Source organism: Glycine max, chromosome 17, assembly GCF_000004515.6.
Source record: "Glycine max cultivar Williams 82 chromosome 17, Glycine_max_v4.0, whole genome shotgun sequence".
Taxonomy (NCBI): Eukaryota; Viridiplantae; Streptophyta; class Magnoliopsida; order Fabales; family Fabaceae; genus Glycine; species Glycine max.
This window is the reverse complement of record NC_038253.2, coordinates 3,651,881-3,669,200: the sequence shown is the minus strand read 5'-3', so window position 1 is coordinate 3,669,200 and position 17,320 is coordinate 3,651,881. Positions and strand designations below refer to the sequence as shown.

The 17,320-nt window shown below is 32.9% G+C and overlaps 2 protein-coding genes across 2 annotated transcripts; one reads left to right on the top strand and one right to left on the bottom strand.

Annotated features, from left to right (window-relative positions):
• Positions 1 to 2,851: 2,851 nt before the first annotated feature.
• On the bottom strand, positions 2,852 to 3,776 carry LOC100797385 (uncharacterized). Its single transcript, XM_003550563.5, has one exon. It carries the CDS (start codon positions 3,562 to 3,564, stop codon positions 3,115 to 3,117), a length of 450 nt encoding a protein of 149 aa, XP_003550611.1. The 5' UTR covers positions 3,565 to 3,776; the 3' UTR covers positions 2,852 to 3,114.
• A 6,933-nt stretch (positions 3,777 to 10,709) lies between these two features.
• On the top strand, positions 10,710 to 16,397 carry LOC100796855 (protein trichome birefringence-like 14). Its single transcript, XM_003550562.5, has 6 exons — positions 10,710 to 11,284; positions 12,000 to 12,154; positions 12,427 to 12,858; positions 13,236 to 13,484; positions 14,289 to 14,484; positions 14,965 to 16,397. The coding sequence occupies exons 1-6, from the start codon at positions 11,268 to 11,270 to the stop codon at positions 15,791 to 15,793; spliced, it is 1,878 nt and encodes a 625-aa protein (XP_003550610.1). The 5' UTR covers positions 10,710 to 11,267; the 3' UTR covers positions 15,794 to 16,397.
• The last annotated feature ends 923 nt before the right edge of the window (positions 16,398 to 17,320 follow it).

The window sequence follows — 17,320 nt, the reverse complement described above, 5'->3', positions numbered from 1 at the left end:
CCTTACTTATGTCTCATGTCTCATGCACCCTGATCGTATGGAGGACTGAGTAGCTATCTAGAGCCGCTATGAAGTTCTTGGGCTAGCTAGCACCTTGCAATAATGATGTTTCTTTATCTATTAACCATGAATTTTGACAAAGACACCAGACACTAATGCTTTGACACGGTCAATGTCCAAAATATATAAGATATGGGAATACCACATATACATAATAAACGTTGTAAAGATACATTTAAAAGTCGTTATTTTACAATATCATCACTCTATGTGCTCATAAAAATATCTCTAAATAAGATGAATATACCCGTGAAAGTCATTACTTTAATATACAATGTGCTAAGATTCGTTTTCTTTTGTATAGCAATGAGCCTCACAAAAACAAATGTTAAAAAGTCATTAATTACTTTCAAAATTTTATATTATATTTTAAACTCCACTTTTTTCTGAATGTTTATAAAAAATGGAGTATGTTTTTGTAATACTATTGACATTGTCCTTGTACTGTTTATGCCTATGTAAGTATGGATTCAAGTATTTGAATTATATAGATGTGTCCACTCAAATATCTGAATTGAAAAAGATAAGTGTCTCTTATTTTGAAGCTCTTTATATGTTTATTGATCTTTGTGGTCAATGTAGGGTCACAGGAATCACGTAAAAAAAATCCATGATGATTCGCACGTTTAGTTCCTGTTCAGTATCTAAGGTACTAGTAGAAAAATGGGGACAGAAGTTGGCGATGCTCATAAAAAGCTCTGCTTTATTGGATTAACTAGGCCATTTTTCATTGAGGGTGGACTTGCACGAGGAATAGAACGCAGATTGATTTCATGAGCACTACAAGAGGGGTTAGGTAAACTACCTTTTAAAAAAAGTGCATAATTGGAAATTATTTCGGTGACCCATGAAATGATGGAATCCATTCAGTAAAACACTTGACTATTTTGATGATTGAGTATGGAGCTAATTTATGAGGCAATACAAATATACAGTAGCAGTGAGGACAAGCTTAACATACTGCATTGTTCTTAGAAAATACTCTTCTTCACATGGAAAATCAGTGACTTTATGTAGGTGCATGTTTTTTCAATCTTGTTTTACTTGAAGGTTACTACTACTTCAAACTCGGTGCATGCCATGTAGCACCACTCTGTAGTCTGTTCCCGTTTTAAGAATAATATTTTGTATTGTAGAAGAGGTTGAACACTCTATGGTGGTTTTGAACCATGGGAAACTCATTTCAATGCTTCTTTGCTTCTCACATTCGTTTCTCTTCTACTTTCTAGCATCAAATTAAGAGAATTCCCATGCTTACGTAATCTCAGGATCTGTCTCCGAGAAATTATAGTTAGACACCACAATACGTGACCTTATAAGTTGTTGTTGACTCTTTAAATTTTTTAATGTACCTATATGAAGCAAAATAGTAGATGATTTTGATATTTTACTCTAACAAAAACACGTAAACACAAACTTTGAAAATCTGTAAGTAGCAAACTTAACTGGTCGAAAAAAACGTAGAGTGAAAGAGTTCTTATTTATTTATTTATATATTTTTTTAATCTTTTTATCTTGTCCTTCTAATGAATGAGGTCCAAAGTCTTCAACAAAAACACGCAAATGGCAATAAAACGACATATAATATAATTAATAATGATCCGATTTGTTGGTAGTGTATACTGCCCCCACTCTCTCTCTTCGTCCGTTTCGATGTATATTATGTTGCAATTTGCAGAAAACTCCTGGAGTAGATGCATCCCGAAGGTTCACATCCATGTTCGTCTTATTTATGTTATACTACGTATCCTTGGCGACAAAACGTGAATTGGGGTGTTCTGATAAAGAGCACTAATGCAAAAGGGTCCAAGTGGGATGGTCATATAGTAAAAGTTAATAAACTTTATATCCTGTAACGCATGAATGCAATCCAATTCAGGTATGAAAAGGCATAGCATCACAAGGCATTTTCAGTTACAAGCGTTAGAAGAGGTACAAAAAAAATGAAAACCTGCTACTTGCAGCTTCATTCAAGTCCAGTGCATTCTTATTATTGTGACCCAAGCTCTAATCTAAAATTTGTCTGGCATACAAATACTAACTGGAGCATGGAAATGTTAAACTTTTCCAAGAAAAGCGATGGCTCTTTCACTTGAGGGAAATTTCGCTGCACCTTCGTTTTGTGTCAATATCTCGCTTGCAAAATGCAAATGCCCCAACTGATCAACTTTCCTTAATTTCTTTTGTTGATTTATTTAAGAAAGCCATTAATGTTAAATGGCCATGCTGAAAATTGAAACAAACAGCTAAGCACACCTGGAATTATTAGTCTGGAAAAGGTTTAAAATTCTCATATTCTTTTTTATGCATACAGCGAACGCAAAATTGTTTCTTTTAAGGAGTGCTTGAGCCAGCCAGCCATCCTAATCGCAACTTTGCGCTGTCTTTTTGTTCTGATTCAAATTTATAAGTTAATTACAAGAGTTTTCAGCTTTATTTCCTTAAAGTAGGTTTCCTTAATAACCCCAATAACAAAAAAAAAAACAAATAAATTAACAACACATGTAAAAACACTGAACCAGAATGAAGCAATAAAAATCCGCTGGAATATCCATGAAGTTTTATCCTTGCCCATAATCTTTGGATAAAACATAAATAAAGTTTTTCACCTTCCAATCAGAATAGGAGTTTTATCTGATAATTGTGTAACAGAGGTTAGCATGTCAACATAAACAACTCTAATTTTGATTAGAAAAAAGCATTAAAAGCACCCAAAAAACTGTATCTTATTTTTGTCTTATTCTTTATTATGTTCTGCAGAAGAAGATAATACTAAAAAGGCAAGCCCAGATTAGAAGAACTAAATTTTAGAATTTGCTAATCAATCTATATATACATTGATGATCATAGAAAAAGGAGCTAGTAGTAAAGTCATGAAACAAACCACTCAATCAATCTAAAGTCTAAACAGAAAGGGCCAATGTTAGAGAGGCTTCGTGGTGGATTTATAAAACCTGTCAGTCACAGAAAAACACACACAGAGTCTCTATGCTCCATGCTTTACCTACCTGCTGCAACTGCAAGAGTCTAATAAAGCAAACTAAATAGACCTTATTAACCCGAGATAGAAGAGAAGCAACTCTCCGATCGAAGCAAGTGTGGGGCTCGAACCCCGTCCACGGACGGGAGAGCCCCACTGGAGTTCGATCGGAGAGGCCTGGGAGAGTCGAGGCTCCTCCGGAGGACGCGTCCCATGGCGAAGATGGGGTGCTCTGTTTTATTATTGGTAACCGTCGATGATCTGAACTCTCTGCAGAAGCTGATGTGACGGTCCAGCGCTTCTTCCGTGGTGATGACACTGTCTGATCTCACCACCTCGTGCTTCACAGCCTCCACGCACAGCCCACAAAGCCAGCGACCCTGGTACCTCTGACGCACCCTCGTGATGTACGCAGGGGTGCATTCCTCTGTGAACCCGCACAAGTCGCATTTCACACACTCAACTTCCACCTGAGAAACGCTTTTCACTAAAGGACTCTGAGTCTCTGACCCTGAAATTGCCATGGCTTGCTGGAACAGAACTTGCAAGATCACTCTCTCTCTTTCTCTCTTTTCTTTATTCTCTTTCTTTCTCGGTAGTAATAATATAGGCAGGGGCAGGGAGTCAACACAGATTTATGTTAATGTTTGAAATTTTTAAAAAAAAAATGCGTCTCATAATAAGCTATTTATATTAGTAGAAATGACTGTAAGCATGATCTTTCAGGGTCCTTGAAATGGATTAGACATGAGTCACTGACGGGCTTTTAAGTTGTCATTTTGGTGTTTCTTGCCACGTGTCACTCTGAGCATATGGCAGCATGGAAAACTAACCTGACTGGCTGGTAGTAGATCATTGTCATTTGTTCGATTTAGGCACATTTATCTAATTTTCAACCGTTTTAAGTTTATCTTGTTAATCTGATAAACAGGTATGTAGAAGAAAAATAACGCAATAAAACGGGTTCCTTGCTTGGCAGCCTCCAAACTTGTGACATCTCACTCCTCAGTGTCTATCATACTTTTGGTAATTGCCAGTGCTTATTAGAAACTATAGTGGTAATTAGGTATATTTCACTTTTTTGGGACGTGGGATGAGTTTGACTCAATTTTGATCGAAATTCGTTTCACTTTGTCGTCAATTGCAATCTAGCATATCATTCTTAAGTTACTTGTACGTGTATGCTAAGGAAATTTCTTTTATTTGAATCCGTGATCGTATTCACTGTTATTTGCTAACTTGTAGGCATTGATTGCCAATTATTTTGACATGTGAAAAGCAGCTTGTTGTCTTAATGTGTTTTATGTCTCTTCAAGACTGATGCAGGTTTGCAATCAAACATTACACACACACACACACACACATATATATATATATATGTATGTATCCATGTATTGGATTGTGGCTTTACTTTGGAAGCTGTTCCTGTAATTTGGTCCATAAGATTGGCATGACATGTCATAGAAAATTAGTGTCATTTAATGTTCAAACATCAAACTGCACTTGATATAGTTATTTTTCAACTACACCCGCCATTCTTTTCCTGTATATCTACGTGCTTTTATGTGTCACAGTGGTCAATTTAATATAGGTATGAGCAGCCCATCAAATGATTAGAGGAAAACAGTTAGTCCCTAGTAAGATTAGGTGTATTTTGGCTAAAACCAAGTAGTTTCAATGTGTTGAACTGTTGATAGGAAAAACATGGACTGGCTAATGACTAATATGTGTTAACTTTCCTCAAGGAGTCAAGGTAGAACTCCATTATGGCAAAGGACCCACCCAAATGAGAATGGATTTCAACCTCAATGATTGCTAACTAAACTCTCAAAAAAAAGAAAGTTGTGACATCATGCTTAAGCTTGGTTTTGAAAGTTTGATTTGTTTTCACATTTCAAATCTTCGACTTCTCACCCAATAGTCCAAGTTTACTGGAGATGCCACATTCACTTTTATCTTCAGCTCACCAAAAAACAAAAACTACCAGTTGCAAGGGGAAACGTTCACGCATGTTATATTGTCTCCATCTTCCAAAGGAATGACTACAACAAGATAAGGCGTTCTCATTGTATGTGGTTCCGCAAAGTTGACATAAAACTCTTATACACAGGCAAAAAGTGAACCACATCTTTATCAGTACAAGATTTTTATAAGACATTATGTCATAGGAAATTGAATTGTAATAACAGAACCGCTATATCTATAGAGGATACTACCTGTTACAAAGGCTAAACTTTAGGATGAAGTAGTATACAGCAAGATTAAAGACCACAATTCTAAAATCCAGAGTTTGCTCAAGGTTATAGTAGATGGTATCACTAGTTTTTGTTTCATAACTAAGGTTACAGTCCCTGGCCTGCCAAATAATTTATGAGCAGAGTGCTTTCATGTTTTGACAAGTTTGTTGAGTTCTTTTCTTTCAAGTTCATACCAAAGGGCTATTTTACTTACTTTAGCTCATCTTAAATGTGACAATATGTTAAACATGCCCTAACCAAGTGGTAGATGTGGCCTTTGAAGCGGGGTACTCAGATGGCTCCTTAGTGCCTATCTTGTTGACTCATTCATTGTATGAAAATGACATTGCAATGACTTAAAATTAGCCATGTGCAAGTTTTGTCATTTTTTCTAGAGTGACGTAGACACTAGTGATCAGTGGGCATTGTGATATTGAGGTGAGGCTACTTCGTCTCTAAATCAGAAGAGTGGTGCAAAGGGCTAATCCTCGTAATGTATGTGACAAATCAAGGTTCAAATTCCCACAGGTAGAGATACTTACATTTTAATGCCCCATGACTACTCAAACAGAATATAGTCTTGGAAAGAAAATATACGTGAGAAACAAAAAATAAAAGACCTGGGACTTGCATCTACTAACAAGAGTAAGGTTGTGATCTATAATAAGGGAAGGAATCTTTTCCTATTGGGACCAGTGACTACAAATGATACATCAAGAAGTGGTGCCTTTTGAGATGCATGCATAAATATTACTTTCAAGACTTTTTGTACCTGGTTGGAGACAAAATATTGAAGTAGTATTTCTGTCATGATTCGTGAGCAACCTGCACTGGTCTCTTTCAACATGGTATTTTAGGAAGAGTCAAAATCTGGAGTTGGTGATTTGTTAGCCAGTAGGCATAAAATTGAAGGCCAAGAGACCCCTGGTCCATGTGGTTGGCCCCATCACTGCAACACTCATCATATCCAAAGCTAAAAGGGTTTTGCTGGCAAAGGTAAGCTGTTATAGCGTATAATTTTTTAAGGTTTTACTTGAATCTTTGCAGCCACTAGCTGTGAATCTTTCAAATGGTTGAACCAGGTTTAGGGATGATGTGATAGAAGCATTCAGTGGATGTTTACTCTTTAGTGTTTTTAGCACTAAACTTGGTCTCCACTACTACTTGCATTTTGATGTGCTAGAGGCTAGACCTATGGGCACGTACGAATATGGAGTAATGGACAAGGTTCCAAACAGACTAGAAGATAATTATCATGTTTGGTTTCACATCTTACACATGATTTTCCACATCTCAGTCGTGATTTTTAACTTATCAACATATTTTCAAACACGCACTATATATCTTGTGGTGTATGAAGTTTGGAAGCTTATAATTCCTTGATGAGATTCTCTTGTCCTCTCTCATTGCCTGCCACCTAAAAAGCAGTGCTATTTTGTGTGTTATTCTATATTGATAAGCAAGACCATTAAGCTTTCTGACTTTTATGCTCCTGATTGGTCTTTCTGGTTACTTACTTTAGGTAATATTAATGTTAATTGTTAGCATATTTAAACTGTGAAGGATTATAGTCACCAAATATGAAGATTCAAACCAGTACAATGCATTGCATGATGTTGAATTGGTTTTCTTCATTATCAATTCCACGGTTGAAATGGTTTTCTTCAACACCTAGTACTGCATGTATACGGTACTGTCCCTGATATTTTAATTATTTTTTGCGTCCCTTTTTTCCAAGTCAGTTCCATAACTAGATCTCTGTAATGAAAAAGAGTTTGTAGAGTCCCTAGAAAGACAACCTTAATCAATTCGCACCATCACCTCATACTTCTCATTGTAACAAAAAAAATGAGATAATCTTAGTTAAGCAGTGATATATTATTCCCCTTAAAATACCTGCCAAAGTGCCAATTCCGTCTCTACCTTCAGCAGATGTGAAACTCTGTAATATGCATATCCACAAACTGAATTGAGGGTAATTTGTTTTTAGAAATCCGTGAAGGATTGATAGCCACACATTACTGTCATTACAATTAAGTTTTGTTAACTTTTACATGTAACATTAATGCGATTCAACAATAATACTAACGCAATAGCGGTGGTGACAGAAAATCTCATGCAGTAAGTGACAGCAGATGCAAATCGGGTTAAGAAAAAGGGAGACAAGAAGAAAAAATGACGCATGATTCTTATATAAAATTCTTCTCATATACCATTAATTAAATTAAATTTTTATTTTGAATGATTAACGTAGTATTTTTTTTTTTTAAATGATGCGTAGTTTGTGATGAGATCATTTATAACAGAAGATGCAATGAGATCATATATCCCCAAAAAACAAATTACTCGAAATAATTCTTTATATATGTTAAATTTATGGATACAATCGTGAAATCAAAAGTTCTTATTAAGTAGTTTTAGTTTATAAGTTTCTTGTAAAATTTGAAAACTATTTAGTACTTTATTAACTAAATTCAATTTAACATGTAATATATTTTTTAAAAGTATTAGTAAATGTTAACTATAAACTTATCTGATTTACATATGCTTTGGAGATAATCTTAATCATACATGTGTTATGATATTTAAAAAGATTTGTATTGTTAAATTATCTTTTTAATCTTTTAATAACTAAATTGATTCTAGTTTTATGTCCTCTTATTTAATTTTTTTTGTAATAACATCTTATTTTTACTTTTAAATTTGAATAATAGATTTAAAATTAGAATTTAATGTTTATACATTAATAGTGTAAAATAATTTTTATAGTTGAATCACAAATCATCATTTGAGTTACTTAAAAATAATTATCTTAAAAATAAAAAAACTTACCATATATAATGTGTTGTGATTGGATGAGTGTGTAAAACTTTTTGCACAATTAGTGTATAACTTTTTTCTCTTAAAATTATACATTGGTTTTTTGATTATTTATTTAATTGCTATAATTATTTCATTATAAATCCAATAATATGTTTAAATGAGATGCAATGATAAGCAAATACGAAAAGGAGTGGTGAGGGTGAAAATTTTGAACGAGGATTATAAAGTTATAGAGATGAGGAAACTAAGAGTGACAATAACAAAAATACTATGTTAAGCAAGTGATAAATATAGTTAATATAAGAAAAACATAATTAGCCTTGACACATAACATAAACATTAATTCGATTTAAAAAACAAATAGAAAAGTGCATATGAGGGAGTATATTTGACATTTTTTTGTTTCAAAAGTACAAGAGAAACACATTTGACACATACATCTTGAAAAATATTTTTTTTTTTTAGTTGTTCAATATCTCCTTCAATTGAAAATCTTAAGGATTAAGGTGGGATTGTTTGATAAATGTTTTATACTAAAAAATTAGATAAATTCTATTGAAATACATATTAAAAGATAATTCATTAAAATTTATATATTTTTAAATACCAATTTTTTTAATTTATAAAAAACCTAATTGTATACCACCGAATTTTATTACCCTTTTACAAAAATCCTAAAAATCTTAATTAATACTACAAAACTTATTTATACCATTAAAAATTCCTAACTAAATACCAGATAATTTTTTATAAAAAAAACTTTTAAAACCCTTTAAAATTCTAATCTAATGTAATACACCATTTCATGTCGTTGGTGCGATAAGTAATAATCTAACTAATATATTTAACTTGTGCGTTAAATAAGATAAATATTTATTCCAAGCAATTAAAATTATAATAATAAATAAATTTTTCTAAATATATAAATTACATTTTAAATTTACACTAAACAATTTAACTGTGAAACAAAATTATTTTTAAATATTAAAAATTTATTTTTAAAGATGATGGTTAAAATTCAATTTTGAGATATGGATAAGAGATAGCAGATTGAAAGAAAGAAATAATTTAAAAAATCAAGGATATACTAGTAAGAAAAAGCAGTGATATAAATATGGATAAAGCAAGAGTAATTTGAAATAATTAAAAGAGAAGAAATATATGAAATGAACATTAGAAAGAGAGAACTGAATAAAAAGATAAAAAATAAAAATCTTGCTACATATATTTTAATATGAAGAAAAAAATTAAAATATATTTCAACTACCACATATGTCTTTTAACCTGAAATCATTTTAGAGTGTCTCGAAACTCTAAAGTTCATAAAACATCATTCTTCATAATAAACAACTATCTATTTATATCAGAAAGTGTAATTCAATTGAACAGAGCGAGAGTGTACAGCTTATTGTACGGAACATACATACATAAAGTTGAGGGGGACCATGGCCCCTCCTTTTTTTTAATCTATTTTTTAAGCACATATAATGTATAATATTTTAATAATAAATTAATTATTTTATTGAAGAGTTTAATTATAGAAAAAAATGATATTTAAGTATTATTTATCTGTTTTGTTTTTTACAAAATAGTTCTTCCCTTTTATAGTATTTATTGTTAAAATAATGACACTATCTCTCTTTTAAGACAAATATACTGTTTTTTAATAAATATTTTTTTTCTTTTTATAATCTTCATTGTAGAAATAATTATATTTTTTTCCTTTTTAAAAAAAATACTTAAGTGTTATTTATTTTCTTTTATAATATTTTTCCCTTTATAATATATTTTAAAGATTATAAATATTTATATTTGCAATCAAATAATTTTATTATTTTTTATTTTATATTGATTTGAGAAATTAAATGGTACTATTATTTAATATTAACCTTTATCTATAAGATAAGTTTATAAAAAACTACATAAGGACTATTTAATAACTTGAATTTTGAGACATATCAATACTTTTTTATTATTATTATTCTTGTTCTTCATTTCTTTTTGTTTCACTCATCTCAATTTTGTTTTTCTTGACATTATTTGTTTGTCTTTAATCTATTTCTAACTTTGAGTATATGAACTTTGAAAAAACATTAAATATTAGGTTGTAACATATATTTTTCCAAATTTACTTTAATAAAATTTTGTAGCATAATTAATTGGGATTTATTTTTATAAAAAGTAATTAATTTAAATTTTTAGTATAAATTTATCTAAATTATATTTGGTTCCCTTAACTTTCCTTCTTTTGTCTGCCCCTAATTGTAACGCTCCCAATATTTATCTTTTATTTTTACTAATAAAAAATAACATTGCATTGTGATTATTTCCTGAAATAATCCCTATAAGTATCAAGATAACCGAATCAAATTTAGAACATTAAAAAACTAGAGGAAGGATCATATACTCTGTGCCTCTTTATGTTTTTTCTTTAGAAAAAAAAAACAAAGAGAAAGAAAAAATAGAATATAAAAATATACAATTAACTTTATGATAGTTACTTGATAAAAATAATTAACAATTAGTAGCATATTTTCACTAATTGAAGAGCTAAGTTCCATTTTTTTAACAGATTCAAGGATAAATTTTACAAGAAAACAAGTTAATCGTGTAGTTCAGAAGCTAGCTAGAGTTTCAAGATGATTCACTTACAACCAAGTGTTTGATTATATTCTCACATGTATTCATACTTTGATTATAAATGAAAAACATTAGAAAAAAGAACAATTACTAGTATAACTCAGATAAATTAGTAGTACTAAGGGACTAGATATTTCATATTAATGATGGAGGCGAAGAAGAAAAACCTGTACGAAATTTGACCATTAATTTTTATATTCAATAAACTGAATTGGTATGTAACGAAGTATGGCCAAATAAAAGTTGATTATCATATTACCACATTAACAGAGAATGGAAAGAGTAACATAATAATAATATGATATGTACGAGTATTTAATTAAATTAATAATAATAAAGAAACAAATCCCGATTTAAAGTTCATGCCTGGCCGCGATCCCCGCTGTTCTCTTCTCTCTATGCGATTGATTTATTAATTTATCCATATATTCGTAGTTTGCTCTCTTCCGATTCTCCTAACTAACTATTTAACGAAACATTGTTCTCTGTTTGGCATCTGATCTCTTCTAGAATTTGGCAAACTTTTCATGTTCACCCGAAACAGGTGCAAATTCTTATGAACCTGCCAGATCCATTATTAATTTTATCTCTGTTTCTTATTGATTGCTAGCTCGTCAACTTCGATTTCGGTTTATTTCGTTTTTAGGGTTCCTCTGCATGCCGCAAATTCTCCTACACTACATATACCGTTGCGTGTGTGTGTGTTTTTTTTAGTCATTTTGTAAAATGTGAAGTAAGAGCTGGATTTGGATCACGGTGACGTATCTGAGTTTCACAATTAAGAGGGTGAATGGCGCATAATAGAAGAGGAAAAGAGCCATTTTTGCGTTAGCAATTGTTAATTTGGATTGGGTTCTTGTTTGATATGTTGGAGCAGAAGCGAATTCGATTGCACAGGAGGAGGGAGTGGAAACTATTTATTGGGGAATCGGGATGAACAAACTAATAAAAACATAGGGTTAAGGTTTAACTGTCAAATAAATGTCTGTTGTTGCTTTATAGTATGTTGTTAACAGTTGTCAGTTTGTGAGGATTTGCTTGCCTTTATAACGTGAATGTGCTTTTATTGTCTAGTTTCTTCTGTTGGCTGAGTGAAGTTTTTGGCTATTTCTTGTTAGAACATTGTTTTTTCTTATTTTTATTTCCATAGATTCTAGGCCACTTAGAGCTGGACATTCAACTCATTTTGAAAAACGAGAGCTTGTCCTTCTCTTCTTCACTTTTTTGTTCTTTGTAATTTAATGTTTATGTTTATGCAGGATGAAGGCTGGCTTTAATGGATTACGGGGTAAAGAAATTTCACTTATTTCCATTGTTCTCATGTCTGCAACTATCATTTTATGGTCATGGGAGAAAATGCCTGGTCTTAGTGCCTTTCTTCCTCCTCAAACACCACCACTGCAGCTGCCTTCAGGTTTACTTTCATTTATATTATTGTTTTCATTAAAAGATACTGATATTACATCTTGTCAATATGACAAATGAAATTCTAATTTTTATATATTTTTTTTATAAAGGTAAAAGTATTTTACTTGTTGTTAATGTTCCTTAAAAATTAATATTTACAGACTGAACAAACTGTCTGGAATAGATTTTGTACCCAAGATTTGAAAGTTCATGCTGAATAATGCCCCTTGCATTGTTCTCAGTACTGATTTTTGAGGGGGTTGTTTTACATGTTTGCAGATCATTTAGCTAGTCGTCGTTCAGACCAGGTGCTAGAACCAGATCCACGTTTGGGTGAAGATGGCTTGCCGTTGGCAAAGGAAAAGACTGCTGATGAAGCAGAAGATCTACGTCTCAAGGGAGCATCACGGACGGTTCCTGTACAAAGCTCTTCTGGAAAGAACATGGGCGAAGATGGCTCATCATTGGTAACAGAAAAGATTGTCAATGAAGCAGAAGAACTACATCTCGAGGAAGCATCACGGACGGTTCCTGCACAAAGCTCTTCTGGAAAGAACATGGGTGAAGATGGCTCATCGTTAACAAAGAAAAAGACTGCCAATGAGCTAGGGGAACTACATATCGAGGGATCATCATGGACGGTGCCTGCACAAAGCTCTTCTGGAAAGAAAATGGGTGAAAGTAAAACCGGAACAACTTCATATACCGAACGTAAGATATTGCTTTCTTTAATCCTCTATGGTTTTAAAGGGTTTACACTACCTCATGATGTGGTACCATGCCCTGTACCAAAGGAGCATGTGAGCATATGTGTCCTTTATATATGGTGCCTTATTTATTCACTTATCCTGTTGTTTGCTGTAGTGGTCAGAATTCTGCACTTAACATTGTGCTAAGCCAGAGTGATAGGGTTGAATTAAAAGTATTGTTAGATATAGACAACTTCTTCCGAAAATACATTTATTAGATACCACCATCCTTTTAGAAATAAAACCATTACCAAGTGGTCTTTGTGTTTACTTCCCCTCTCTGTTAATTTCATGTTGTTTTCTTGGGGCTAAATCTTAAATTTTGTTGTGATGGTATAGAAATTCCTTCAAGTGTGCCAGATGATGAAGTAAAACACAAAAGAATCTTGGAAGGTGAGAAAAATCACAACGTACAAACTTTTTCCAGCCCAACAACATCTGGGGCTAAAAAAAATGAAGCCGAGGGGGAGAAAAGTTTGAAACAAGAAGAAAATAAGCATAGAAACGATTCTGTGACAAAATCTCCTCAAATAAGCTCTTTAACAGGTGGAAAAGACAACAATTGGAATAATGCTACAGAAAGTAAAGGTACTGGTCTTTTTGCTAATCATCTATAAAACTCCATTGCCAAGTTTCTCTCCTTGGGATAAGTTGAAAGGAAGTTGATACATGCTTTTAAACTTCTTTTATAAAAATGAGCTTCCTTTTAAAGAATATCTCTGGATTTTTCTAAGTAACTTAGTTGTTTTTAAAGTTTCTACTTTCTAAATAAAATTTGAGACATTAGGTCCATTTGTTTCAAAGTTGAGTAGAATTGATTTTGGTGGAACTAATTTTGAACTCTAAAAAACAATTAGAGTGTACGCTCAAACTAATTTCAGCTTCTAATATAACATTGGAATGTGTGTCGCAATAAGCGGAGTTGGTTATGGAGATGTGCCAAACGGGCACATAGGTATGGGAAGATTGATACTTCTTCTTCAACTTATTTTCCAACAATGAGCTTCCTAATGAAGGGAATCTCCTAACTTTTATATGACACTTTTTTTTTTCCTGAAGAAATCTTTAAATATTTTATAATTATCTTAAAGTTAGAATGTTTAGTGGTTTGTTTCCTCATTTGCTAGAGATTTCCTATTATTCTGGTAGCACTCAGTCACTACTTTGAGTACGTGTAATTATTAGTTAACGACACATAATATATTTCCAGAGACTACTCCTGGGAAAATAAATTTCTCATATTAGACAACCTGTTTGCTCCATCATCCATAAAAAAATCATTATTCTTCCACATGAGCAATGCACCATGCACATTTGTTGGACTATCTTTCATGAACAATATTTGCAAGTATTGATAACTAATGTATGTTCCCTTGTTGACTCTTTATTCAGTCTGTAATTATGCAAAAGGAAAATGGGTCCCAGACAACAACCGGCCTTTGTATTCAGGTTTTGGTTGCAAACAGTGGCTATCAGGGATGTGGGCTTGCCACTTGATGCAACGTACGGACTTTGAATATGAGAAGCTTCGTTGGCAACCCAAGGATTGTCAAATGGAAGAATTTGAAGGTTCTAAATTCTTGAGAAGGTATTTCATTCTCTTGATCCTGAACATATTATAGAAGAATTTGAAGGTTCTAAATTCTTGAGAAGGCATCAAATTGTACACAAGGCGCAACTTTTAGAACTTTCAAATTTGAACTTTTGTGTAATTGTGTACAATTTGATGCCGAACATTGTGATTTTCCAATCCCTTTTACCCATAGACTCATTTAAAATGATTGAGCCATAGGATGCATCTCAATTGACTTCAAAGGGGGTTGGTCAGATTTGGATGAGGTCATGTGTTAGCATGGTAGTCATGCTACTTAATTTAGTCTATTTTGTTCAGGTGACAAGACTGTGCTTTTTGAGATGCCTTTTTTACTCTTGAGGATTTCCTCTGATTTAGAAAACAAATCCCCCCCCACTCCCCAACTTCCCATCTACATTTTCAGTTCTTTTTATTGGCCTGTTTTTGGGTTCAACAGAAAAAGTCAATAAACGTATGATTAATTTTTGCATTCAGGATGCAAAACAAAACTCTGGCTTTTGTTGGAGACTCGTTGGGCCGGCAGCAGTTCCAGTCTTTAATGTGCATGATCACTGGTGGTAAGGATAAGCTTGAGGTTGAAGATGTGGGGAGGGAGTATGGATTGGTTATAGCTGAGGGCTCAGCCCGTCCTAATGGGTGGGCGTTCCGCTTCTCAAGCACTAATACTACCATCTTGTACTACTGGTCGGCAATCCTCTGTGATGTTGAACCTATTGATGTAAACAACCCAAACACTGATTATGCGATGCATCTTGATCGGCCGCCAGCATTCTTGCGCCAATATATCCACAAGTTCAATGTCCTGGTTCTCAACACAGGTCACCACTGGAATCGGGGAAAGCTCACGGCTAATCGATGGGTAATGCATGTTGGTGGTGTGCCAAATACTGATAGGAAGATAGCAGTGATTTGGGGTGCCAAGAATCTTACGATTCACAGCATTGTTAGTTGGGCAAATTCACAGCTTCCAAAATATCCAGGTTTGAAGGTATTCTTTCGTTCCATCTCTCCTAGGCATTTTGTTGGTGGGGACTGGAACACAGGAGGCAGTTGTGACAATACCAAACCCATGTCCGTTGGAAAGGAAATATTGGGAGAGGAGTCTAGTGATGAAGGTGCTGCAAGTGCGGTAAAGGGAACAGGGGTTAAACTCTTAGACATAACAGCTCTTTCTCAGCTTAGGGATGAGGCTCATATATCACGGTTCAGTCTTACTGCGAAGCCTGGGGTGCAGGATTGCTTACACTGGTGTTTGCCTGGTGTTCCTGATACCTGGAATGAAATGCTCTTTGCTCAAATATAGTTTGCGCATTATGGTGCTCGGAGAGTATTTGGTCAGCGTTGAAAAGGTTACAAACATTCCTCCGCTTGGAAAGGGTCACTCACTTTCAAACCATAGTTTTGCGGGAGGACGCAGTCATGAGGTTGCAATATGTCCTAGCTGAGTTTGTACTTCAGAGATGATCTGGCGAGATATTTGAAGTCGTACGGTGCAGAGATTTGTAATGTCGCATTGTCTTAAATTAACTTTGACTACGCAAATTTTGAGGTCTTCTGTAGTGTAACTTGCTATGTAAATTAATTACTCCTTCATATGGCCGGCACATAGCGAGTGGTCAGCTGAAAGAGGGTTGATAGGAAAAGCTGCAGAATAGGAGGTGAGCATTCGAAGATTGTCACTGAAAGTGAGTTCTTGATAATGTATTGTAGAAGAGGTTGAAGCTAATAGAACAGGAAAACACCCTTGCTCTCTCTTTAAAAACAAATCGGGAAGGGTGGAACAGAAGAGTGAGTTATTAGTCTTAGATTTTTCATATATCATGGAGTTTCAAAGCTTCGATACATTTCACGCTGAATGTAATATACTCTACAGTTTACCAGGGACAATTTTACTAGTGGGTCTCTGAGTGCAATAGTTATGTTGACTACTCATTTATGTGCTCATCCATCTACTGACACCCCCGACGTTACGTTGCAACCGAAATTAATAGCATGATGTTAGTTTGTCTGTTAATAATGTATGTGCATCTTCTCTATACCACAAGTGAGCAATGATGTATATACCTTCGTGAGATGTAGTTGGGCTTGTTAGCCCATCAACTCGACGTAACAACAAAAAATAAAAGAAACTATTTAGAAACTTTGCACTATTTTTAAGAAATTTTAGTAATACATTATCTAACATGTTTCTTTGGATACATTTTTATATTATTGACTGAAATAAAAAAATTATTTTATTTTGTAGTCTTATTTTTTTAGTTAATGAATTGTACTCATCATTTTGTAGTTTTTAATAATTTTTAGTCACTAATAGATACTGTTTATAACGAGTATGTTTTTCTGGTAAAAAAAAAGGGAGTATGTTTTTTATTTTTGAAAAGCCAGATTAGAATGAATATGTTAAAAAATTTTGCTAGCAGTTTTCTTAATTAAAAAATCAATGAGATGGATGTGGCTATAAGTACTATGTACCTAACATACTTTTACCTTTATATATCTATATAATTGTTTAATTAAAATTCCTCATGCATATAATTATTATATATATATATTAACTATTAATTTAATTATTAAAATATTAAACTGTTTGATTTATTATTTTTTATTCATTTCATTTTGAAATTAATCTTATTATATCATGATTTAAATCATTTATTATAACTTTTAAAAATATTTATTTATTTTAAATTATATTATAATAATTTATATTCAAGTAAATATTTATCTCAAAATGTAGAAAATAAAGTATTAATATTATTAACGATGAGGTAAGTTTATTAGTTTTTATAATAACTACTTTAAATATTATACTAATGATAATTTTTTATTA

Bases quoted from the DNA above. Each gene is read 5' to 3' on its own strand.
- LOC100797385 (XM_003550563.5), bottom strand. From the start codon at position 3,564: ATGGCAATTTCAGGGTCAGAGACTCAGAGTCCTTTAGTGAAAAGCGTT.
- LOC100796855 (XM_003550562.5), top strand. The intron at 12,859-13,235 runs GTAAGATATTGC...GTGATGGTATAG, and splicing joins AACAACTTCATATACCGAAC to AAATTCCTTCAAGTGTGCCA. The intron at 14,485-14,964 runs GTATTTCATTCT...TTTTGCATTCAG, and splicing joins GGTTCTAAATTCTTGAGAAG to GATGCAAAACAAAACTCTGG.